Source organism: Miscanthus floridulus, chromosome 2, assembly GCF_019320115.1.
Source record: "Miscanthus floridulus cultivar M001 chromosome 2, ASM1932011v1, whole genome shotgun sequence".
Classification (NCBI taxonomy): domain Eukaryota; kingdom Viridiplantae; phylum Streptophyta; class Magnoliopsida; order Poales; family Poaceae; genus Miscanthus; species Miscanthus floridulus.
This window is the reverse complement of record NC_089581.1, coordinates 157,111,541-157,137,213: the sequence shown is the minus strand read 5'-3', so window position 1 is coordinate 157,137,213 and position 25,673 is coordinate 157,111,541. Positions and strand designations below refer to the sequence as shown.

At 45.6% G+C, this 25,673-nt stretch overlaps 3 protein-coding genes across 4 annotated transcripts; 1 reads left to right on the top strand and 2 right to left on the bottom strand.

The window, feature by feature from the left end:
• Positions 1–5,717: 5,717 nt before the first annotated feature.
• On the bottom strand, positions 5,718–6,762 carry LOC136534480 (uncharacterized). The gene has a single exon (XM_066526907.1). It carries the CDS (start codon positions 6,445–6,447, stop codon positions 6,049–6,051), a length of 399 nt encoding a protein of 132 aa, XP_066383004.1. The 5' UTR covers positions 6,448–6,762; the 3' UTR covers positions 5,718–6,048.
• A 69-nt stretch (positions 6,763–6,831) lies between these two features.
• Positions 6,832–12,914, top strand: LOC136534467 (uncharacterized). Of its 2 annotated transcripts, none has more exons than XM_066526898.1 (6): positions 6,832–10,037; positions 10,506–10,601; positions 10,695–10,778; positions 10,847–10,978; positions 11,049–11,119; positions 12,412–12,914. In XM_066526898.1, exons 1-6 carry the CDS (start codon positions 9,831–9,833, stop codon positions 12,695–12,697), a joined length of 876 nt encoding a protein of 291 aa, XP_066382995.1. In that variant the 5' UTR covers positions 6,832–9,830; the 3' UTR covers positions 12,698–12,914. The 2 variants fall into 2 exon arrangements, with proteins under 2 accessions (XP_066382995.1, XP_066382989.1); XM_066526892.1 differs by having other exon boundaries at positions 6,838–10,037; positions 10,683–10,778.
• A 431-nt stretch (positions 12,915–13,345) lies between these two features.
• On the bottom strand, positions 13,346–16,208 carry LOC136534458 (uncharacterized). Its single transcript, XM_066526884.1, has 4 exons — positions 15,640–16,208; positions 14,166–14,705; positions 13,911–14,039; positions 13,346–13,801 (listed from the first exon to the last, which is right to left on the bottom strand). Exons 1-4 carry the CDS (start codon positions 15,940–15,942, stop codon positions 13,616–13,618), a joined length of 1,158 nt encoding a protein of 385 aa, XP_066382981.1. The 5' UTR covers positions 15,943–16,208; the 3' UTR covers positions 13,346–13,615.
• Between the last annotated feature and the right edge of the window lie 9,465 nt (positions 16,209–25,673).

Sequence of the window (25,673 nt, the reverse complement as noted above, 5' to 3'; positions counted from 1 at the left end):
ATGACCCACACACGTAACCCCGGCCGATGAAAGGGCCGAACAAGTTGGTGTAAGCTGGCAAGCTTCAACTGCGAGACACGCCTAGCTTCTTTTCCGCTTTTGTTGAGCGGAAGTAATTAAATCAGTGTCGGTAGCAAATGTAGGAATCCTTACAGCTAGCTTAGCTGCCTACCAGAGCGTAACTTCGCACAAGGCGCACGCGGCTTCGGCGAAAGGCTAAAAGGCGTCCATTGGACCAGCAGAGAGACAGAGCGAGATTTAAAAAAAAAAAACACTCCCGGCACCCGCCGCCACCAGGCTTTGCGCCTCCCGTGCGGTAGCAAAGGATTCGCGGAATTTGCGTGAGCGCCGTGCCGTGCGTAACACCAACCGCGCGCACCAGCGGGCGATGCGCTCTGCTTGCGCCTTCCCAAATTAAGGCCTGCTCCGATGATTGGTGCCGCCACGCGCGGGCACCATCGCCGTCAATTACTGTGGTCCTCTGAATCATTGCAACGGAACCTAACGTTCATTAAGCAGAGTGCAGACTGCAGATCGCTCGAACAGCTAGGTGATGGATGTTGTTAGGTTTCTGCCTTCCGCTCTGCAGCAGTGCACTGCCGATGGATGTGCCGTGCCGGCGACACCGCACAAACCGCGTCGCCGACGCACCGCCCGACAAACGGGACGGGAGGACGGGCGGCAGCGGTGATGCGTTGTTCATTGGCGAGCCACACGCTCACACAGGATGACGAGGAGGTGGCCGTGACAGGAGAGGAGACGTGAACTGATCGATGGGCTGCCTCCGAGGGCGACGGGTGACCGCGGAAAACGAATTTCTTTCGGAGGGTCAAACTGGCTGGAGGTTTTCCAATAAGCTACTCCTCTCGTTACGAGGGGCTGCCAACGTTGCAAATCCCCTAGAAGCTGCTGCAGCAGCTTTTCTCTCTTCCGGATGAAAATTAAATTGGGCCTTGTTTAGTTCGTGAAATTTGGATTTTGGGACTACTGTAGCACCTTCGTTTTTATTTGGCAAATAGTGTCCAAATATTGACTAATTAGGCTTAAAACGTTCGTCTCGCAATTTCCCACCAAATTGTGCAATTAGTTTGTCTTTTCGTCTACATTTAATGCTCCATGCACGGGCCGCAAACATTCGATGTGACAGGTACTGTAGCAACTTTTTGGATTTTGGGGTGGAACTAAACAAGGGCTTGGATTTGGAGCACAAAAGGTTCCCTGTCGTCGGGCGACGGGCCAACCACCACCACTCCTTGTCTTCCTCCGTGTGTCCGTCAAAGTGCTGCCCGCTTCTCCAACACGAGTGCTGGCCGGACATTACAGGACAGGCATGGGCTGAGAATGGAGAGGCGCAACTCTCACCGGTCTCACCTCTGAACTCTGAAACCATTCAAGTATACATGGCCAAACGGAAAAATAGAAGTAGAGTAGGAGGCGAGTGGCATGATTGCCGGCGCCGAATGCAGTGCCCGCTCTTATCACATCTACAACTTTTATTTTTTTCCCTGTGCATATCATATACATGCCCGTTAATTAGTCCAATACATACATGATCTGATCGAGTGACGCCGCTGTACTTACGCACGTTTGAAGTTTACTGTGTCTCCCACGAACCAGAGGCCAACAACTGTTGTTTCCATGTTGACGATGAGCGCTGCTGGCCAAGTAAAGAATCCCACACACCCGACCACAGTATAGTGTCCACGTATAGTTCACGCACGAATGTCTACGGACGGATCAAAATTATACTAGGTACTCAAAAAAAAAAGTCCTTCACTGAGAGCCTCAAACCATTGTGCACTCAGGAAAATATACATAGTAATTCATCTGCATTAAAATTAAGGGCTAATAAAACATCTAAACCAAATCCGATGACCACGATTAGATGTGATGTGGGATGCCAGGCTTCTCACCCCCGCGCCCTCCTCGCACTCCCGCGCGCCTTGCAGCCACGGTTCGATTGATGGATCCTCAGTCTTTTTTATTTTTCTCTTTTCTCGGCTCAAACGACTGCCAAACCTGGATCTGGATCCCACGCGCCGACTCCTCTCCCCACGCCCAGCACCAGGGAGCCGCCGCCGCCGGTGGGAGGGGGCCGCGCGGGGCTGGCTGAGCACCTACAGGCGTAGGGCGACGGGCCGCCCCACGCGCCGACTCCTATCCCCCTCTCTCCTCCACGCCCAGCACCAGGAAGCCGCCGCGCGCAGGTGGGACGGGCCGCCGCCACCATGGGAGGCGGCCATCGCAGGGCCTCCTGCCGCCGCCACCATGGGAGTTGGCCATCGAGGAACGGGGAACGAGGTGGGCGTGATGAACCGATGCTCCGTCATCTGCAAGGCCGGGCGAGCTTCGTCGCCCCTACGATGTCAACTTCGACGGTTCTATCCTCGGCATCGTAAGCGGCCCGGAATGCCCACCCTCTCCCGAGTTCCCGTCCGTCTTACGCCGCGCGGACGTGCCTATGACCTGCGTGCTTTTGTAGGGCTAGGTCTGCAAGGCCATCATCTGCCTGGAGATCACTGCGTCCAAGTGAGTCTAGGTTGTTGGTCAACTGTTCGATGAATTGCCCATGTAAGGAATCTTCTAGGTCCTGTTGTAACCTGCATCATTTCGTTTGTTGATTGCTATGGTTCCAGGTGATATTTGACCAGGCGGAGGCTGTGCATATGAGCGGGATGTCTGAGAAGGCGTACATTAGATCATCTAATGGACTCCAAAATAGTCTTGGTGTGAAGTATGCTTATCATCCCTATTTTCCTGATCGATGCGTCAATTTCCTACCCTTGATTACTAAAGTGAATTTTGCTCCTGTAGGACGACTTTGGATGTGTGTGAATTGGGCATCCAGTTTGGTTGTGTCAGATTGATAGCTTTTGTTCACATGGGATTTTTAATGTACGTCTCTCTCATGGCAGCCCGATTGCACTTGCATCAATATTTGAGGGCTTATTGATTCTGAATTTTTTTCTTGAGACCATGAATTGTAGACAATGTCATTATGAGCTTCATCGAAACTATCCCCAAGTTTGCAAGTTGCAACCTGATGAGCACTTATCTTGGTCGGCCAATGTTCATCTTTATTATCATAAAATAGTAAATGTTGTTTACCAACAGCTAGCTGGGGAATTAAGCAACAGGTCAATACAAAAGTCAGTGCCAACTGCTTATGACCTCAAGCTCTGAATTACGGATCTTGTCAATAGCTGTATTTGAAATTTTTTATTTTCCCATCAAGATATATATTCAAACTATTTTCATTCGTTCAAAGCTCAGATTTTCTACTTGACATTCATACCAGATCCGTAATCCAGTTAAATTAATTCATGCCACTTTATGCAGTTGATTCAATAGGAGCAAGTACAAAAAACATGACCATAAGCTTAATTAAGAGACTCATAAGGCCTTAAGAAAAAGAATTTAAAGTGCATTTAACTAAGAAAATAAGTCATGAGACCTGCAAACTTACTTGGCAATACTACTTAATTACACAAATGCTTTGATTGAAAGTAAATAATCAGTGTTCCATTGGAGCCACTAGTCGTCTTAATATCCTCCAGGGGGTTGATATGCTCTGGCATAATCGAAAGGCAATATTAACAGTAAAATGACCGCTTTGGTTGCGGGATGTTCAAATGCTGGAAACATGTGTCTTGTGCACCGGCCAATTTATATATCTGTTATTTCATATTACTATTTCAACGGATTGATTCTTGATGAAATCATAGAATGGCAATAGCTTGGTTGTGAGCCACTGCTCTAGGTGACTGTGGCCTTGTGCACCGGCCACTGCCACCCACCAGACCTACATGCAAGCCATACTGAAGCCAAGAAAGTCGAGCTGACAGTTGAAGCCGACATTGGCGATGAAGGGGACATGGTGGCAGCTGAAGCTGGGGAGGGCACTGGGGGCTATGCAAGTGTGTATGGAGGCAGTCAACGGTGAGGCGCGCGGCGGCCGCCACAGAGGACACATGGAGGAGGAGCTGGCCACACAAGGGACATGCAGGTCACTAACTCAGTATGCCGCGTCTTCGTAAGCCAACCGCTCTGTCTGTGACTGTCTCTTTGTCAAAGCATATGCATGTAAGGTGTTCGATGGAATTCCCTATTCTTAAATGGAGAGTTCTTGGATGCTTGGTTCAGTCAACATGCTGTTGATTTTTTTAATTGGTGTTGACAATTCGAGCTTTGTATGTTCAAGTCTTAGAACCCTTCTCTGGTTCGAGTATCTCAATTTGATGCCCAAATTTTTAGAATGTTGACAATGCGAGGTAGTTGGTTGTTTTTTATTTCTTTAGAGATGTTGCTTACTTTCAAAATTCTTGATTATGCTACGAAGTCAATGGTATTCCCATCCATTCAATTATTATGAGAAAAATATTCTATTCAATTTCAAATGATAAAAAATATTTTTGAGGCGGGCATAAGAGTATTTATACACATTTATTTAAGTGGATACATGAAGTGTACATGTATGCACTATCAAAAAGGAGTATCATCAATTTGAATGGAATTGTGTTTGCTCGAGTTGATATATATATGACAAAAATATTTGGTTATACACCATATATGACGTGAGAATACATGCTTGATTACTAAAAGATATTCGTTGGTTGTTTGATTTGCATTGATAGATGCTACCATAGCGTTAGCACGGGCAATATCATTCTTGTGCACAATTGGTGGGATATTTTCCTTGTCCAATATAATTGGCGTGTTTTGGTCCATCTTGGAGTGATTAGTACCTGCAACGCTTGAATTTTTTTGAGCCACAGAAATATGTTTTTGATTGAATCTTAACGAAGTAATTTAAATTTGATAGAATTAACTTGTATCTAATATGGCCCATAGCGTTAGCACGGGTATGAAGTTGAGGTATTCCACTTAATGTATGTTACTTGTGGGTCTATCTGCAGGCTGCACTCGTCCATTTTGATGCATAGTTTTATTCCCTGATATATAGTGAAAATTGATCATGGCCTCATGGGAACTTTATCGTTGTGTTCGAAGTTCTGAACATGATGGGCTCTTGTATACAAAATAGAACAGATGAGCAGGCATTTGATTTGTGATGATGAAACTTCTTCCTCGAGCAGTGCTACATTGATCCACAAAGCAGGTATGACAGAGAGAAACCACACTGTATATCTAGTTGAAGTCGCTATCCATTAATTAATTTGAGTTTCAACTTTCTATGTTATTGGCAGATCCAAAATCAATGCTTCATTCCAGGAGGACAAATACCTAGATTTGGTGATGTTTTTAGGTGGGGATTAGATCTGCACCATTCTTGTTTTTGGATTTGTTTTCATACCTGTACTGATTCATGTTAAGTTGTGTGATGAAATTAAGGCTTCAGACTGAGTTATGTGTTCATGTCTATATCTGTTGGAGTATTGATTATAAATTTGTTAGATGCAAATCAAGCTTTCTGGAATAATTCAGTACAAATAGGCACTATCAGTATGCCAGTAAATCAGTTTCCCTCTTATGCAAATCAGTGCTTCGATGCTTAAACCTTGAGTAGGCTAGAAATATCTGTATAATGAACCTGATATTTACTTTATTTTCAAGAAACATTATTTTTTTATTTTTTCTGTAGCGTTAGCACGGGATGTATATTGGTGGATAGAGAGAACCAAGTGTGAGACGGTTCCAGTCAATTCAAGACAGGGAAACCAAAGCAAAGGAACCTTGAAAACGGATACATCCAGAACAGAAACCAAGCCACGAATTGCGATTACTATAACAAAACCAAAACCAGTCTTACATACAGGCAGCTAAGTGGTGAGTATACCATCCCCAAACTCTATAGGCTGCAGCTAATAGCCAGCATCCCCTAATTAATAATAACATATGTACATGGAATCATCGATTGATCAACCAGCAACCAGTACAAGCGCATACGTGCGCGCGTGGAATTGAACCAACCAAGCACGCAAAGGAAAAAGCATGAGATCTGATCAATCGAGCACGCGGCATGAAGGTATAGAAGATCACGTATGGGAACTGATGCATGGATCGGAGGCAGAATTGTGTATTCATCGATCACGGCCTCCACATGTCTTGGATGGTGGAGTGGAAGCTGGCGAGCACGAGGAGGAGCAGGACGACCATGGCGACGCCCCAGGGTGAGCTGCCCTCGGCGGGGGGCCGCTCGTAGCCCTTCCAGCGGCTCTCCCTGGGGTAGAAGCCGAAGTATCCCTCGAAGGAGTCGACGGAGGAGATCCAGCGGATGAGGAGGACGAGCGCGATGGGCACGGCCAGCAGCGCCCAGCTCAGCTGCTGCGACGCCTCCTCGATGAAGTCCTCGTAGGTGAAGAACCAGGAGACGCCCAGCAGGAGCGTCACCATGAGCAGGATCAGGATCACCGGGTACGGCAGCGGCGACAGCGTGAACGCCTCCACGATCGACGACTCCGCGCGCCGGTCGCCGTAGTACGACATGGCTGGCTGGCTTGGCTGGCGGTTGTTGCCTTGGACCTTGGTTGGTTGCTCTGGCCTCTAGGTTCTCCTCCTCCTGCTGCTGCTGCTTGTTTCGGGGAGCGTTGGGCGAAGGCAGGGGAAAGCGAGCCGAGGGAGAGGCGGGACGTGGGGGCGAACCGACGATGGGGATATAGGCGCGTGTAACCAACCACGATCGTGTCGTGTGCGCGGAGATGGATAGGTGCGTGTAACGACCCAAAGGCTCCTGCTGCTGACGTGTGCAGATCGTACGCAGGGACGGTGGAGGCAGAGGATCGGACGCCCAGGCCTGCTGATTTGACACCTGACAGTCGGAAGCTCACACAACAAACACTACTCGTGTAGTATGATTGTGGAGGATTTGCACAAACATAAGCAGATCAGGTTATTATATTATATTATATTATATTATATTATATTATATTATATTATATTATATTATATTATATTATATTATATTATATTATATTATATTATATTATATTATATTATATTATATTATATTATATTATAATCTGAGGGGTCGGTCAGTCGGTGCGCGACGTCTGGCACGGCGTACGCGTGGAGACCGGCAGCGCGGTCCTCTGCTCTCCCTTTTTTTCCGGGGAGAGCAAAATCCGTGTAGCGGAAGATTACGTGCGATTGCATGCTGATATGCTTCCTTCCTTGAATTGCCTAATTGGAGTGGACCGTAAGTCTCTGGATTCTTGTTCGCTCGAGCCTATCAGCCGGGTTATTTGACAGTATTTTTCTTCCACACTAAGGGCGCGTTTAGTTGGTAAAATTTTTTAGTTTTGGCTACTGTAGTACTTTTGTTTGTATTAGGCAATTAGTGTCTAATTATGAACTAATTAGGTTCGAAAGTTTCGTCTCGCGATTTCTCACCCAATTGTGCAATTAGTTTTGTTTTTTCGTCTACCTTTAGTACTCCATGTATGTGCCGCAAGATTCGATATGGTGAATTTATTTTTTGAAATCTAAACAGGGCCTAAGATAGCTTTAGCCGGCCCGCCGAACAGGCCCTTTGCCCTATGCTCCGGCAGTTACCATGTATGAACTGAAGTGATCCACACATATCAATGTGGACGTCTGTGGTCCCTAGAGCTAGAGGCAAGCGTGTTCGGCTGTTCATTCTCACGTAACACTGTTAAATCATCCGAAATAATCTAAAATCCATGGTACAAGTGAACAGCCGAACACTCTTAGAAATCGTTCTGTCTGATTTGTGATGGACCTTTCGTGTCTAGTCAAGCCTAAGCAAAGATGCTTTCCGATATCTGGATCACAAAAATCGTCACCAGGATTATAGCGAAACTGAAGCGCGGGATCCTCTGCAGTTGTAGTTGCGTACGGTACCAAATTTGCATGTAGTCGAATAGATACTGCCCTGTTCGCTTAGCTTATTTAGAGTTACTTTTTAGTTACGGAACAATATTTTTTTACAATATTTCAGCATAAGTATCAACATAAGCTAAATTTCAGCATCACCGAATAAGACGACTTTATATAGGCAACCAGATATATATCCGTGCATTGCACGGAACAACACATTTGTATCCATTTGTACAACGAAACACATGTCTTATGGTTTAGACAAACATATTAACATTTTTTAATCCATATCTACGACAATACACGTGGTTTGTGTTTAGCTGAACATAGTAAGAAATATAAAAAAATTGATTTCATAAAGCATATTTCATGATTTTTATGACATATATAATGTAGATCGGAAACCTAACAAATTTGTTTCATTTTTAATTATCATTTCTGTGTTTTGTTATTATACATTTTCAAAATTTAATAGAATCTAATAAACACTTTTGCATTGGAACCCTAAACTATTTCTAAATTCATCCCGATTTTCCTTGTTATGTGGATGTGGTAGACTAATGGGCTAAGTTGTTACGTGCGGGCATAAGGTGAATCACCACGCAACGGAGTTGTCTGTAACGTGCGGGTAGGAGGTCTGTCCGTTCGACCCACGGGCCACGCCACGTCGTTCCTTTGTTCCTGCTTTCGCGCGAGTGCGAGCGGGTTGCATACGCGAGGCCGCACACGCACGAGGCGAGCGGGACGCCGAGCCGCAGACGCGCGGGCGAGCAAGGCGAGCGTTGGCAGGTGCCCACCGCTAGCGGCATAGGCTGGAGCTAGGGCGAAGCGGAGCAGACGACGAGCACGTCACAGAGCATGGCGAGCGCTGTGGCTGCCGCCAGCACATACTGCAGCAACGCGTCACCTGCGTCCATGGGGACGCGCGCTCCCGCATACGCCGGGACTACGCACGACAGCAGCCAGTAGGTCGCAGGCGTACGTCGCTGCCGACGTAGGCTGTAGCTAGGGCGCATGCGCGCGCGTGTTTTTTCTTTGCCGAGACGTGGGGCTCGACGGGCGGGGCGACGTGGGAGCGTGCGGGATTCACGTACCGGACTCGCCATTATAAGCTGGGGCGGAGCAAATTAACTTGGCATCCTGGCAACGTGGACTCTCGGACGCGGACCCACGCGGGCAGAGCGATGCCGGAGCGTGCGGTTTAAGCTGGGCGAAGCGTAATAACTTTACATCCGACGATGACATTGGGAATTTTTTAGGTGTAGTGGTGAATATGTGCATGATCTATTTCGTTGATGTCAACAAAGATTTTCTGTGTATGAGTGAGTATGAATATGTGCGTGATTTTTTTTGTTGCAGTAAGTAAAGCTCTTGCCGAATTTCTCTGTTTGAATATGTGTCTGATCTGTTTCATCGGCCTATAATCAGTTTTTATATGATTTTCGACGTGGAAGAGTTTGTTTCGATAACTTTTTTTTTGTCGTATATGATTTTCGATGTGAAAGAGTTTGTTTCAGAAACAGGTTTTTATTTTGCCGTATATGTTTCTTTTAGAAGCTTTTTTTTTTTGCCATATAGGATATTTTTGGGAAACGGGGCCGTTGTTTTTTTCTTTATTTTCGTATTGGTTTTTTTTTTATACCGGGGACGTTGTTTTTTTTTACAGTGTTTTTTTTTGCCGTATAAGTTTTTATTTCGGAAGCGTTTTTTCTAGCCGTATAATAGAAATTAGAAACGTTTTTTTTTTTCACCCTAAAGGCCGGGTGCGGGGTACAGACGATAGCATTAGAAATATTTTAGGTGCAGAGATTGACATTGCTCCCTTGGATCGTGTTCTAGGGCTTCTGATCCACTAACCGTCGGAAGGGCCATAAAGGTCGTTTCTATATGGGCCGGTTCGCCGAACCGCATATCTTTATGGTCCTGATGACGGACTCGCGGGCCGTAGCGCTGCCTCAGTATTTCGTCCCGGTAGGCAATAGCAGCAGCCAGCAGCAGCAAAACGAAGCGAACCCTCGCCGCGCGAGTTGGTGATGGCCGGAGAGGACGCCGCCGCCGCCAGTCCCGCAGCCGTAAAGAAGCCCCCGAAGGAGGAGGAGGAAGATGACGACGAATTGGACAACGTTCCACTGGCAATTTCTAGGGCCAAGAAATCGGGTAATGCGAACGCCTCTAAGGTCAAGAAGGAGGAGGACGACGACGAAGACAACATGCCGATTTCGCGTTCCCGGGGAAAGAAGGTTTGTTTGCATCTACCCCAGATCTCTGTTTTCTGGCCTGTGGCGTGGCGGGCGTCGTGGTGCGAGCGACGCTAGTCTTGAGGGATTTATTTATTTGGATAATATTTTTGCTAGGTTACCATTTTCTTTTAGCGCAATGCTAGGTTACCTTCAGTTAGCTCATTTTATCAACTTTATTTGTAGATGTTGTAGATTTGTAAACGCAGAGGCGAAGCTTTGCCGTCTCCCGTGGGTCGGATATGCCCCGGCCTCCAGGCCAATGTTGGGATAACCTGGGACTTTCTGTATCTCAGGGAATTTTATCGGAATTTTTGGGATTTAGTTCAAAAATTGAGGGTTGTTAACTTTGATTTAGCGTCTTCACTGTTGCCCTAACATGAGCACATGGCATGATGTTGCCTTAGATTACTGAACCGTGGTACTCTTTGTTGTGTCTTCTAAAGAAGCCAACATTTTCCTATTTTGTAGGGAAACGAGAAGCAGAAAGGCACCACGATTAGCAATATGAAGGTTTCGAAAGTTAAGAAAGAAGAAACTGATTCTGATGATGATGGTGATTTCACGGTTGCAATTTTCACGCCCTATTGTTCTCAGCTACATTTCTCTAGCTTCTTGTTTTGAGGTTAACAATTATGCACCTTTCAGCCAATATCACAGAAGAAAAGTGCAGGTACTGCTGGAAGTAATGCCAAGACATCCAAGGTTAAGAAATTAAAAGATGAAGATTTGGAAGATCTCAAGGTATGCAATCTACTTGGGCTGATATTCTGTTGTTATAAATTTACTTATTGTCTTGTGACTTGGTGAAGGAGGTTAAGAAAAGGAAGAAACGAGTGGGTGTCAAAGAAGAGGCAAACATGGCCATTGTAAAGGCAGAGAAGGTGAAGAAAGAGAGGAAAGTGTATGAATTGCCAGGGCAGAAGCATGATCCTCCTGCAGAAGTATGACCATTCTAACCTTCTCCAATCTGATATGCATCTGCAAAACAAGCTAATTTTCTTTTTGCTGCAGAGGGATCCATTGAGGATATTCTATGAATCACTCTACGAGCAGGTCCCCACCAGTGACATGGCTGCTACCTGGTGAGATACTAAATATTTATAAGCTTGTAAAGATTTGTGTTACAAGCCAACTAGATGTAGCTGTAGTGTGGCCCATATCTTGTTGGATCAGTACAGACCAATCTGGTCCTGAGAACCAATGGGATAAAATGTCATATATTTGATAAATCATTGCCAAAGCTTGCATAACTTTTGGAGATCTATTCGTCTTCACAAAGTGTTTGTCAAGCATAATCACAGTGGTGACACGCATCATTATGGCAACAATGCTCACATTCTGTAACTGTGTAAACAACAGTACAAACAAGAATTTTTCTAGGATTTTGTAACTCGTTATTACAGTCTGTGTTAATAATATGATGTAGCAGGAAACATAGTATTCTGCACATCCTGTTTGGTTGATGCCTAAGGGTACCACAAGTCCACAACTATAGCTTAGGTAACTAAGGCAACCTTTTCTGGCTAGAAAAAAGAGTCTATGACGTGTGGGATAGGGTGCTTAGAAAGTGTGGCACGCCACGTGCGTCTGAACCATACAGCTGCCTAAGACACTATGGCATGATTAAGATGTAGTGTAGCAAACTTAGGCATGTATTTGCGGAGCTCTAATTCTGAACATGTAAACCTGCACGCAAAGGCCAATCTGATTGTGATTCTCACGAAATGGGTCCTTTGTTGTTTAATAAAGAAATGAACCATGCCTTTTTGTGCTTCCATGATGTTGTGAATTAATATTTAGCATTATGTTTGGTTGATGTTAGATTAGTTGAAAGGTATCTTGTGAAGTAATATCTTGTGGAAAGATAAACTAAGGTTAGCTGAAATAACTCCTTTTTATTTTAAACCATGCCATTCTGATATGAATTCCTTAAAAAACATGCATAATGCCAAATATTAAGCCTTTTTACTTGGTTTAAATTTAAATATTAAAGAGTTAGCCTCTAGCATTGGTTACTTTCTGTTATGAAAAAGAATCCTTTGGCAACTCTTTTTTTTTGGTAGTTGCTGTGTCTTGGTTTCAGCTAGTTCCCAGCAAATTCATCACTGCACTAGATCATTCTCTTGCCATAGAATATACTAACTTTCCATCTTACTGAGTGCACCTACAACATTCCGGAAGGTATCACTAACTGGTCAAATGATCAAATGTCCGCTGACACAGCTCCCAGACCTGAATGCATATTTATGAACCGAATTGGTTTTTCTGCAGTCTGTGTTAATATATTTATCCTTCAGTGTCAGGAGTTCAAGGATGCGTGAATGTTCTTATTAAAGCAAACTAATATATTCAATTACTCTTTGGATGTGCATAGGTTGATGGAATGGGGTTTGCTCCCGTTGGATGTGGCTACAAAAGTTTTTGAGAAGAAACAAGGCCAAAAGCTAAAGTCACCAGTCAAAACACCTGTGGCCAAGAGAAAGCCTTCTTCTCCAACTCCAACCAAGGCACTGCCTTCATCTGCAAAGAAGTCAGTTGCGTCTGCAAAGAGTGCTGGAAAACTGACGTCTCAAAAGAAGAGGAAGGCAAGTGACACAGATGACGATGACGATGACGATTTCATGGCTCCTAAGACAAAGACCAAGAGGCACAAGGCCTAGCTATGTCTTAGCAATCTCATTCCTAGTAATGAGACGTGTTTTTGAGACAATTTCTAGATCAGGATAACGTTCGGAGGTGATGAGATGGTTGTTCCTTCCATTGATTCGCTCATTTGGAGCAGAACTAATTCTGTGAAGTGGCGTATTGTATCAAGAAGTACCACTTTTGAACTCAAGCGTGTCGATGGCTTTTCAGATCCGGAATGAAGGGAAGTTCCTGCAAACTGTCGCTTCGTTACCATTTGACTCGAGTATATAACATCTGATTGAATGACTGTATTTTGCATAGAGTACGGCTGTCTCCATCAGGAGACCCCTTTGCGGAGCCAAAATCCAAAATGGGTCTCCAATACAATACCTATAGCCTCTAACAGAGTACATATATGAAAGACCCATTTTAGGTGTTATGAGAGACATAACCTAAATTTAAGTATCATCTCTTTTGAAGATCTATTTGCAGAAAGAGTTGCCTTTTAGGTCTTTTTGTCGGAGAAGATCAAAAATAGATATTAAACACTTTGTCTGTAACGCTACCTAAAGGACGAATGGGTCTTGTATTTTGGGTCGTGGTTGTTGAAGACAATCTAACATATTTCTCCAAGCTCCACGTAAGCGCATCTCCAACCAAAACAAACTTTAGAATAGCTATTAGGGTGCCATTGATGTCTTGATGATATGTAATTATGTATGGCTTGAACGCCTTATTCCAAACTTATATGTCAATCGGGTTAGCAAACCAGATGGCCTGCATCTTCGCAACTTGTCGTGTTGCAAACTTGCAACAAGCTAGCATAGCATGCTGCCGCACGGCAGGGCCTGTGTGATTAGACAAAAGGCAATAACACAGGCACTGCTCAAATACTAATAGTGACCCTGACATGTTCCATTTTCCTGTATATTTCCGTCGTACATTTGACTTCAATTCACCAACGATGAAGGCTCGTGCACGACGATGTCGGTAGAGACGAAAACGGGGCTGTCGTTAAGCCTCAGCATCATGGCTCTAAGGACATCAGTGAGCGACTTCTTGAACTCTGCTTCATCTGCTGCCTTTCCTTCTTCGACACCCGCTGTCTTGATTGACTCTTCCACGACAGCATCCACCTGACAGATGGTTAGAAACATCAAAATCAATCTACGTCCCGATTGAGCATATATCGCCATTGTTAGTTCCAAAGTTGAGAGGGGTTAGGATGCTGTGCCATTTGGATACCTCTTTAACAGCACCATAGTATGGCAGGCTTGCAGCATCGGCCATCTTGTCAAGCGCGGCTATGAGGTACTCCTTGGACGCCTTATTCTTCCGTTCTTCTGGCAAACCTTTCCAAACAGAATCCAGCAGCTGGTGCACAGAGCAAGATTTAATTTAACACACAGCGGCATTGGCATTCCCCAACAGCAACAAACCGTCTGAAATCACAACTTTGAGTTTGAGAAAAGAAAAGAAAACAGTTTTGGTTTGGTGTACCTTGTCCAACTCGAATTTGTTGGCCAGCAGCCTCTTGACGCCACTCCCGTCATAGTGGTTCTCGGTGTGCGCGACGATCACAGGCTGCTCCTGGAGTCGATTGGCGATGGCGCCCAGCAGCTTCTTCAGTTGCTGGAACAGGTCGTCTCGGGAGGCCGGCTGCTGCTCAAGCTGATCGGCAGGAAGAAGCTGCTGCAATGCCGGCTCTACGATGTTCTCCGCGACCCAGGTGTCTGAAGCCGGTGGCACTCCGTGGTCGACGGTCAGCTTCTGGAGAGCGGCCAACACGCACTGACGCAGGGACGACGCGTCTTCTGAATCAGAACCGAAACCGACCTGCAAGAAAATGGCAGCAGCTGTGGGTTCATATCTGCTGCCGGCGACGAAGTCCCTGAGGTCCTCGCCGTCCATGCGCAGTATCACAAGGGGGTCCCTCTTGAGCCCGGCCGCCATGCCGAGGAGTATGTCTGACAGCGCCTCCTGGAACTCGGCCTTGCTCACCTCGCCCTGGGATGTCCCATGAGTCAGCTCGCTCACCACCTGCACGTACGCCAGTAGGGTTGTGAACAAGGTAAGTGGAAGCCTGCAATCAATCTGAGATTTCTGCCATTGCCTTCGAAATCTGCCATCTGTTCTGTTGATCGGTAATTCATGATTAACGTTCCTTTGTTTAACAATTGAATTATTGTTGAAGCATTGACACTCCAAGCATGTACATGTGATGTAGTACAGTGTACGGCAGTGGTCGATAGGCTAGTATCGCCATCTGATACTGACAGAACGCGCGCGCCAAAGTCGCTGTCATGTCATAAATATACATGCTTTTCAATAATAATGCATACAACTTTTCAATAATAATAGCACGGACAATTCGACCTGTCGTGATTTAGTGACCAAATCCACAAGGACTCGATTTCATTGGGAGAAGTGGTAACTGGCATCCTATAGATCAGTTGAGAACTGAATCCACAGTCAACCCACAGTCAAGGATGCAAGTATATATGTAGATTAAATGGAAGTAAAGTTTTTCTTGGCAGAGCTTCAGCTCCAAAACGTTAGTCAACTACATCAAGGATGTTTGAGCGAGTTATTTTGTTTCTATTATTTTGATTACAGCTGGATATTAAAGCACTATGTTCTAGCTTATACAAGCTACAAATTTGACATGGAACAGAGGGGCAGAGCCCTCCAAACATGGGCCATGCTGTCGGAAAAAAACACATGCCTTTGAGGCTTATTCGTTGATCCCGAACTAAAGCAGCATGTATAAACCTCCAAGAAACCAAGAAATGAAGAAAAGGGCCATATATAACCACATAATGCTTCGAACCGCCAGTGATCATCTCACTTCATCAGCTACCATAGTAGCTTTGTCTTGGAAGTATAGTACTGCGTAGGAGTAGCAACTAACAACACATGATAAGCAAAACCAGCAAGCTGCAAGCATAGTTCCGATGAACACACAGATGCATACCTCTGAGTAGATATGGTCGGTGTTGGGCGACGCCCCCTCCGCGGGGAGCCCGAGCGCGGCACCGATGTCTTCCACGGCGGGGCGCAGCTCGCTCACGGTGAGCATGCCGTGACCGTCGGCGTCGAGCTGGCGGAACTTGCTGTCCACGAGCATCCCGAACGCCTCCCGGTCCTCCACCAGCTCCCGGATCTCCGATCCGTCCACCACCACCTTCTCACGGTCACGGGGGCGGCCGCCGCCCTGCCCCTGCCCCTCCCGCGCCTTCTTCCTCCACCACCCGAACCAGCTATTACTCCTCTCCATAGCGCCCACGACCCCCTCAACCTTTATATATAACAACACGACTAGTACTAGCCCCGGCGTGTATGGAAAGTTGCACCGGTGGCGTGGCGGTGAGTGAGCTCAGGCGGTGGACGTGCCTCTCGTGACGACGCCTCTGCCCGCCTTTTCTCCCCTTTCCCACTATGCTTGCTTAGCTGTAGCAGAGCAGCAGGAGGGTCGAGCTCGCTCGCTCGTGTCGTGCGCGCGGCCGGTCGCTTTGCGTCTTGGTGTTCGATTTGTTTGTCCCCACGTGGACGGAGACTAAAAAGGCAGGAGAAGAAGACGAGCCGGCCGGGCAAAAGGTTGGCTGGGCCGGGGAGTGTCGGCGGCTGGATAACGCGCGGGGAGAGGGACACGTACGTGTGGGATGGCACCCACCACTTGGTCGCCCGCCCACATGTTCCGCGCTGCTGCTGCTGGTGTGGTCGACGCGACGCGACGGCCACTGGAGCCTGCCCGGCCCGCCCGCACGACCGCACGCGGTCTCTTGCTCTGTCCGCACCGTTCGCGCGACGGATCGATTTGCGCGGTGACCGTGACGGCGGCGACGAGCCGACGACGACGCATCGACCATGGAGGAAAGCGGAGTGTCCGCGGAATCCCGTTGCCCCTCACGAAACTTGGGCTGCGTACGTACGTGAACGTGATCGGAAGCAGGTAATGTTGGTGTGTTGTGGTGCCTGCGTCTCCGGCGGGAGAAGGCATATGTCATGGTCGGCGCGCGGGCGCGCCGTGATGATTGGCATCTGGGAGGATGCCGGCCGGAATGCGACGGCAGGGTGGTGGCCGGCCCGGCCTGTCCTTCTCGTCCTGCTGGCACGCCTGCCACTCCAGCTGCGGTGATTGAAGCTTTCTTGGATGCGATGATCAAAGGGACAGGCTAGGCTAACCAGGAATAAAATGGACATGTCTTCTTTTGACAAAACGAGATGATGCATCTTTAATTCTGCATCTACCTCTTCCTCGCAAAATAAACAAAAGGGTTGAAATGCACTCTTTTCTTTTTTGAGAATGGGTTGAAATGCACTCTAATCTTTACTACTACTAATCAAATTTACACAGCAACAGCTGAGAATTTGTGTGAACATGATGGTTGGGTTGGGACACTGGTGTATCGGTATCAGATTATGGATGCTACTTAATAAGGGAAATACCACCTACCACGGCACTAGCCCCATCAGCACCCCTTGATCAGGTCCTAAGCTATTCTGTTCCTGACAAATATTTCCACAGGTGATCGAGGTATGTATATTCTAAACTAGTGAGACGTGTCGGCAGTATGGAGTGTATACACGGAGCATCCCAATGCCGCTTGTTAGTCTTAGAAAAATACAAACTGCGGGCGTGTTTGCAACGGTGGCTGTGGCCGGCTGTTCCCTGAGGCCTGCCCCAGGCTAGCCACGAGCCAGCCCAAGGGGTGCAACCCTCTTGTTTGGTTTCCTGTACCAATCCGACCAAATCATTTGAGATGTTGTTTGATTTCCCAGGTGAGAGGCTGGCTGAGGACCAACTACCACTAATTGCCATCTTGAGATGACGTTTGGTGTGGGGCAGTGTCAGTCCGGCCCAAAGTGAGGAAGAACAATTCACAGAGATCAAAGCAATGACCACAACATCATTTGAATATGTAATGGAGTTGAAATAGAATCATAGAAGTTAAGAAAAATTAAGTATGTCACTAATAAGTATGCCACTAATAGGTCTCAGACATCATCAATACATAATTTGCAACCATAGCCGGCTCCAAATTACAAGCAAAAAGCAAAGGAGATGAACAAATTGTCACAGGTCTGAGGAAGGGATTACAGAAAACAACATAACATGGAGAGAGCTAAGTAACCTTACAAGTCTGTCATCATCGGCCAAAAAACTGCAGTTACATTGGCTGCACACCGACAGCTTGAACCGAAGTCCAAAGACCACCAGCAAAAGAGTAACAATGATCACAGTGTTCCAAGAAACAGTCTTACCGTGAACTGGTGCCACAACATTCTTACCATGATCTGGTGCCATGGTGGCACCAGTTTGAGATTGGAACAAGTCAGGAGGTGGTGTTAGAGCACCAACTGATGCATTAAAATCTCTAACAGCCTGCTCATAGGTACTATGCTTCTTGTGTATAGCATTTTTTACCCCAAGAACCTGTTGACTGTAGTCATGCCAATTCCAATAAATTCCAGGTTTCTTCCCCTTGAAAACCACATAGCAAGGGCCCATTTCTATCAAATGAAATAGTGGTTTAGCCTCAGTCAAATATAAAGAATGAAACTTGCCATGAGTGCGGAACTTGAAGATCTACGGTTTTGGATGAAAACCAAATCGTTGATCTCAAGCCCCTCATTGATGACCAGCATCATCGAGATGAAACCAACAATTTTGACATCATAGGCAATCTATAAAAACATTAGCCTCAACTTTAGAATGTGGTGGTGTAATTCATGAGTTAAGTCATTGGTGGCTGCCATACAAATAAAAATCCATTACAACAAAAGATCAAAAAAAGTGCAAACCCAAAGTCATGGCTGCCATGGAACCCTTGCGCATGTCCATTCACTGCCATTAGCATTAGATAGAAGGTGCTGTTGCTAGGAAATGGATGTGGTGCATGGGTTTGATGACAGACATGGCAAAGAACAAGAAACAAGTAAACAGGGCAGCCACCTCATCTATATCTTTGCATCATAGGCCATTTCAATTTCCCACAGTTGCCACCGAGACAAAGAAACAAAACCAACATGTAGTACATATAGCCAACAAATCCAACAAATGATAGAAATAGAGCCAACACAGGCCTCAACTTTAGAATTTGTTGCTCGAATTCATCAATGTTAATTCATTGGTGGCTGCACATGTACCAATTAAGTATGAACCCAACATCAGGGCTGGCATGGAACCTATCTGGCCATCCATTCTCTGCCGCAGCCTTGTGGAGTTGCTAGAGAATGGATGGTCCAAATAGATTTAATGACAGTCATGAAAACCAGCAAAAAAAAGAAGCCATGAAAAGCAACAACATTCTCATATGTGTAGCCACCTCATTTTTTTGTCAGTTTGCATCATAGGCCATTTAAATTTCTCACAGTTGTCACCAATCAAAACAAACAAAAACCAACAGTACAGAAGTAAGACAATAAACATCAAGTGGTCTAAAATAAAGTAGACAATAGAGGCTACAAATAGTGTCTTATAGGAACATGTTCTGCCCAACAATTCAAGGCTCAAATGCCTACCATGATGCCCTCTAGCACATATAGTTAGCCACCCTCCCAGTAAACTAACCAAAAGAACACGTGTGAGCCAGCCAAGTAAGTTGCACAAAATACCTACAACAAAGTGCGCTCAACTGTAGTCAAAAGAGGAGAGAGTGGGTGAAGGAGGTGGAGGAACTATACATCTCAACAGTCAACCCCCTCAATTGCCATGCAGCTCAGCAGGTAGTGGAACTACATGTAGTAGTTCTTGGCTAGGTAGTTCCTAAGCCAAATGTCCCTATGGCTGTCACTCATGCCAACAAATCCCCTGCCTTGGGCCTTGTTGTCCAGCAGGTAGGTGTAGGCCACTATGAGGTTGAGGGCCTCCTCTAAAAAGCCAAGAGTCTCCATAACAACAAGGTAGAGATTATCATCAACATGGGCTGGACCAGTTTCCCTAAAAGCATTAGCAATATTGTTCACTGCATCTGACATGTTGGTGAGCAAGAGCATCTCATCCTCAGTGAATGTGCCCCTCTTCCTCTTCCCACCAACCCCAGAAGTGGCCAACAACTCTGTGGCTTTGCTGCCCTCACCAACTTCAGTGTGGGTTTTCTCCCCACAACCATTATTCAAGGCAATCCCCTCAGCCTTAGTAGCTACACAATCAGCCTGGTTGACCCCAAGGGCCTCACCAGAACCTAGTGCAAAACTACCAGTGGCCATTGCATGACCAAAGATGGCCTCCATCTCTAGGTAGAACCTAATAGGATAGTTAAGGAACTCAGCATCCTTAGGGTGGTCCTGTAGGAGGGGATACAATTTAGGTAATTGACAGAAAGACAGAAAAGGCAAAGATGAGGAAAGCATCTTAGTTAATCTACCTTGCAGTGCCCAAGGTAGTGCTCCCCCTCTAGCATGATTGCATTCACATCACTGTCCCATAGGGCCCCACTAAGGTCTTTTAGCTTACATATCCTAGCCCACTTCTGCCTCCACTTCCTCAAGTGGTTGTACACCTGAGTTGGGCTAACAGCCTCCCCAGTGTACTCCTTAAGGTGCTTGGCCACTAAGTTAACATCCTTGTCCTTAAAAACCTTGTCAGGCCTACTATCATCACTCACTAGCTGTACTCCTTAAAGTGGTAGCAACATATAAGTAGCATGCAACTACCACACTTGGGATGTGTCTCATGGTCATGTAGCATTAAATAGAGCATAGCCATGAATACAACAAGTATAAAACAAGATAGGAAGAAGAACATTAAGATTTGGCCAATAGTTGTTCTTAGCCTTGTCCAATAGTTATTACATATGCAGTACACAACCAAATGTTCCATACCAGGGTCAACAAACTAAGTTGTACAAGAAAGAACATGCATGAATTAGGTCCTAGAAGTACCCCTACCCTCCCACATTGCAGTACCGATGTCATCCCTCCTATTGGACATGCCCTAGAAATCTTGAGACAGTAGCTCATGTACAAGTTGAGTATCATGCTGGCTGGGTGGCAACCAGTCCTATGTGGGCACTATTTCATCAATGCCAAAGCCTAGAATCCAGTTGTGAAGAATGCAATAGGCCAACACAAGCTTGACCTGTGTCTTGTAAGGGTGGAATGGCTTGTGTCTAAGATCCTAAACCTATTCTTCAATGCCCCAAAAGCCCTCTCAACTATGACCCTAAGTGAAGAGTGCCTTAGGTTGAATAATTCCCTTGCATTCGTTGGAAGGTTTCTGTTGCCATACTTAGATAGATGGTACCTGACCCCCTATAGGGAGGGAGGAATCCACTATGGCATGCATATCCTGCATCTTCAAGGTAGAATTTATCTACAAGTTGTATGATCAAGATGGCGGACTAGAGGGGGGGGGGTGAATAGTTCTTTCTAAAAAATAACCGCGCTAGATAACCAAAACAAATGCGGAATTAAAACTATCGAGACTACACCCCTCTATCTATGTTCTCAAGCATCTTATAAAGATTCTAATTAAGCAACTAAGGTGCTCAGCTTGCTAGAGCTCACCTAAACAATTCTAGTTAGCAAAGTCACACAAACCTATGCAACTAGTACTTTAAGCACGGGGAAGCTTCTACACAAACTAGTAAGCAAAAGCACAAAGCCCCTAAGCTCACTAGCAATGCTTAATAACAAGGCTACACAGCCAAATTAGAGAGCTCAAATTACTTAGCTACACAACTAAGCAATGTAACTAACAAGGCTACTCAAGCCAAATTAGCTACGCAAGAGAGCTACTTCTATGCTATGCAAGCAACTAAAGCTAAACTAGTTAAGAGAGCAACTACAACAACCAAAGCATAATATATGAATGAATAAAATACAAGCTTGTGTATGGGTATCACAAACCAATGGGAAGATGATGACACAATGACTTTTATCTCAAGGTTCATGTGCTTACCAACACGCTAGTCCCCATTGTGTCAACTGCTCACTTTGTGGTTCGACGGCTAATAGGTGTTTCACAAACCTAGCCCACACATTGGGTGCCGCAAGAACCTACCCTAAAAGTGAGGGTAGCTCAATGACATGCTCTACTAGAGTTGCTCTTCGTGGCTCCCGCAGGGCGAGCACAATGCCCCTCACAAAGCTCTTTCTCCGGAGCACCGCACAAGCTTCTTGCAGGCTTCACAACAAAGACCATGATCCACCAAGCCATATAGGTGATGGCAATCACCAAGAGTAACAAGAAATCCCCAATCACAAAGATTTTCTAGTGCCACCAAATGCAAATCCTGAATGCACTCACTAGGCTCTCAATCCCTCACTCAAAATAGCACCAAGCTTGAGAGGGAGAGGAAGGGGATGAGGTGGATCTTCAATCCCTCAACAACACCCACACAGGGCTCTCAATCTCTCCTAGAAATATTAGCTCATAGCCATGGGAGAGAGATGGAGGAGAGGAAGAAGATGAACCCTAGCTCTTATCTCCAAGAGTTGGAATGAGGAAAGGGGAGAGAGCTGGGGAAGAAGGAAAGGGGCACTGCCTAAAAGACCCAGCCGGCCTAGCCTAGCTCACACCCCCAGTGGCTCTCTCTCCATCACTAGGGAGGCAGGGACAATAGCTGACGTGCGGTCTAGCCTCTCCAACGGGCGTTCTTCCACTCACGTAGCAAAGGCGATAGCATTAGCAGAAAAAGAACGAGCAGCAACGGAGGGGAACGGCTCCCAGTGCCCCATGAAGCTTCCTAGAAGCTTCATTCTCTCTCGGCAATGGCTCCCTCTAGTCACGTACACGCATGCACGACAGGCTTGCTTGAAAGCACCAAATAAAATCCATTCTTCACCCATATGATTTGAAGACCACTTATATGATCAAGTGCACTATCTTGTTGTTGTGGTTGGCTTGCTTTATCTTTTGATTAAGGCTTGCTTGAGAGCACCAAATATGAGAATACCACTTGAAATTCCATTACTTGATCTTTTTTTGGGTGTTGCTTGCTTTCTAGATCAACCCTTCTGATTTCTTCAACTAAGCATCTCAAACGTTTCCTAGATCACCACTTCCATTTTAGCCTTCCAAACCCCACGCCCGGTTTACCTACAAAAGGCAACAAGCCCCTACACTAGGAAAAAGTGATCTCTCTCTTCAAAGAACCATTTTTGACACTCACTTGAAATGACTTGGTTGGTTGATCCAAGTGATTGACTTCATTTGATGAGTAATCTTGAATCCTTCTTTAAGTCCTTTTCTTTCTACTTGTTTAAGTCCTTTTCTTTCTACCAAATGAGATCCGATAATCACTAGAACTTTTACTCTATCTTCATCTTGAGTTTGATCTTGACCTTTCAAGTTGAGTACCAAATGTGTGCTAAGTACACTCCACAATCAAATTCTCTTATACTCTTTGCTTGTCATGCTTCTAGTGTAATCCAAAACCAAACTTAGGTACCTCAACCACTTATAAACATGTTTCCAACTTGAGAACCTTTCAATCAAAGTGACTCTTGATCAATCCAATAATTATTACTTTTCTGATAGATTCTATACACTTCAAAGATAAATCCATAACTCCCAATGTACAGATCCAAATACCACAAAATTTGGTGGATATATGCTTTACTAAGTATTCTAGCATCTGTAAAAAATTGAGCTTCATTTGACTTCTAAATTGCTACCAGATTTTATATCTTCCCACATTGCTACATGCTGAAAACTGCTGCACTATAGCTGACAAGATCCACTCCAAAACTGAAGCATTTCTTATCCAATTCTCATAAAATTCATACAGTCACTAATACCATAAGTCTAGAGCATACATACCAAATTTAAAGCCAATCCAAATAGATTTGATCATTCAAATTGGCTAAGATCACAGCTTACTCAGATTTTCAATAAATAACAGATTTCAACACTTGAGTTGTTCTTCTCCAAAAGTGAATCAAACTTGAAACTAACTTGTTTGAATACTTTCACAAGATATATATCCATTCAATACACTTACTAAAAGTTATCTTATGAACTTATCCAACTTAAATCAATCCAAACTTGATTACTAATCAATTAATCCATTCAATCATCTCATAGCAAGCAATATGTGTATATCCAATTTAAACATCTTATACACACCCAAATGAATTAGATCAACAAGAGATATACCTTGGTTAGCCATGATCATCCATAGCAAGCTTTAACTCAAATATTTGTAAGCCATCAAATATATCCAATAAAATCATCACAACATCAATATTTGCACTTGTATGTTAAGCACTTGGACTTCACTAGTTGTCATGGCATTGGGTTGTGATATGCATTCATAACTTGACTTCAACAAATAATAATCAATATTGAATCAATTAAATCAAGCCTCCAATGCCCATGGTACCTACACACATTCATCTACTTTTTGATGGTACCCAAACTAGTTTGGGTCCTCTCAAGTTAGGAGCAACATACTTAGGCATAGCCTTAGTAGGAATATCGGGATGTTTTGTAATAGCAACAAATGAGGTACCATCATCATCCTTTCTAAGCATAATATTATCATCAATTGAAATGGGCTTAGATTTATTACCTAGGGGACATGAATTAGCCATATGTCCTCTTTGCCGGCATGAGTAGCAATTTCTCTTGGTTAGAGCCTTTTCTTCCTTGCTCATATATTGCTTCTCATTGCCTTGCCTCTTGAGAGTTGCTTGAGTCTTTTTCTCAAGCTTGGTAGGACATATCAAGGCAAAGTGTCCCATATCTTCACATTTGAAGCACTTGATGCGAGAATAATCTTTCTTCTCATCTTAATTCTTGCTTATCATCTTGGCATCATGATTAAGCATTGGATGCCTTACTCTTCCACCTCTTCTTGTTTTCTTCTTCTTTTTCCCATCAACACCATCTTCATGGTTGTTCTTTACTTGAACTTGGGGCTTTGCTTTTGGCTTAACTTGAGGCTTCCTTTTGCTTGGGCATGTGTCGGTGTTTTGGAACCGGGGGTCCCTCAACCGACGAGTGAATTTGTGCTGCGTGCTCCCGAACCGGATGGTGATGCAAAGAGACACAAGGTTTATACTGGTTCAGGCAATCGAGGCCCTACGTCCAGTCTGAGAGATTGATCTTGTATTCCTTGCACCGGAGTGCTCGTAGTAGGGGATTACAAGCTAGGTGAGAGAGGGAGCTAGTCCCAGGTCTCGGCGGGGGAGGTGCGGGCTGCTTGAGGCGTTGTTCTCAAGCAGCGTGGAAGCGTGTAGTTCTATTGGGGTGTTCGTCTTTCTGTTTGTTGCTCTCCCTAAAAATGGTACCGACTACCTCCTTTTATAACCACAAGGAGGAAGGTAGAAGTACATAAGAAGGCTACTATTTGTTGATGTATTCTGCTCCCCGGAGCAGCGCGGCGTCGTGGGAGTTCCCATCGGTGTCTAGTCGGTATGGTCTCCAGGCCGGCGACATGCTGCGCTCCTGTACATTTGTTGACTTGGTGAAGTGCCGAGGCCTGGTGGTTGTTGTGGTCGGTTGTGCTGAGACCCGCTGCGCTGAGGCCGAGACCTGCTGTGCTGAGGCCTGCTGTGCTGAGGCCTGCTGTGCTGAGGCCTTGGCGGCCAGCGTCGTAGTGGATCTAGGTGGAACAGTGCGGAACGTGCGTCTATAGGACATGGTACCCTGTATTGTCAGTAAGGGATGGTAGAAAGACGATTTGACCGTTGTCCCGTTATTCCTGTCGCGGCATACTACCGATCGTGGCTTACGTAGTGGGTGCAGCTGGGCGCATTAATTGGATGCGATAGCCTGCTAGAGCGACTTTTGAGGCGGAGGTGACGAGGTTACGGGACGAGCCCAGCCTCGGGCGAGGCGGAGCATGGCCAGTTCGCCCGAGGCCCTACCGGGAGTCTCGGGCGAGGCGGAACTCGGTCAGTTTGCTGGTCCCGAGGTCACAGGAACCCAGTTCTGACTCCCCACGTCGTGTTCGTCCTTGGTGCAGGAGTTTAGGCGGCACAGTAGCCGGTAACCCCTGCACAGTTCCATCGTGGATGGCAGGGCGCTGACGTGCTGGTCTGCCACTTCGCTGTACT

Bases quoted from the DNA above. Each gene is read 5' to 3' on its own strand.
- LOC136534458 (XM_066526884.1), bottom strand. From the start codon at position 15,942: ATGGAGAGGAGTAATAGCTGGTTCGGGTGGTGGAGGAAGAAGGCGCGG. The intron at 14,040-14,165 runs GTACACCAAACC...TCTGTGCACCAG, and splicing joins ACAAATTCGAGTTGGACAAG to CTGCTGGATTCTGTTTGGAA. The intron at 13,802-13,910 runs GTATCCAAATGG...ACCATCTGTCAG, and splicing joins ACTATGGTGCTGTTAAAGAG to GTGGATGCTGTCGTGGAAGA.
- LOC136534467 (XM_066526892.1), top strand. From the start codon at position 9,831: ATGGCCGGAGAGGACGCCGCCGCCGCCAGTCCCGCAGCCGTAAAGAAG. The intron at 10,602-10,682 runs GTTGCAATTTTC...TGCACCTTTCAG, and splicing joins ATGATGATGGTGATTTCACG to CCAATATCACAGAAGAAAAG. The intron at 11,120-12,411 runs GTGAGATACTAA...GGATGTGCATAG, and splicing joins AGTGACATGGCTGCTACCTG to GTTGATGGAATGGGGTTTGC.
- LOC136534480 (XM_066526907.1), bottom strand. From the start codon at position 6,447: ATGTCGTACTACGGCGACCGGCGCGCGGAGTCGTCGATCGTGGAGGCG.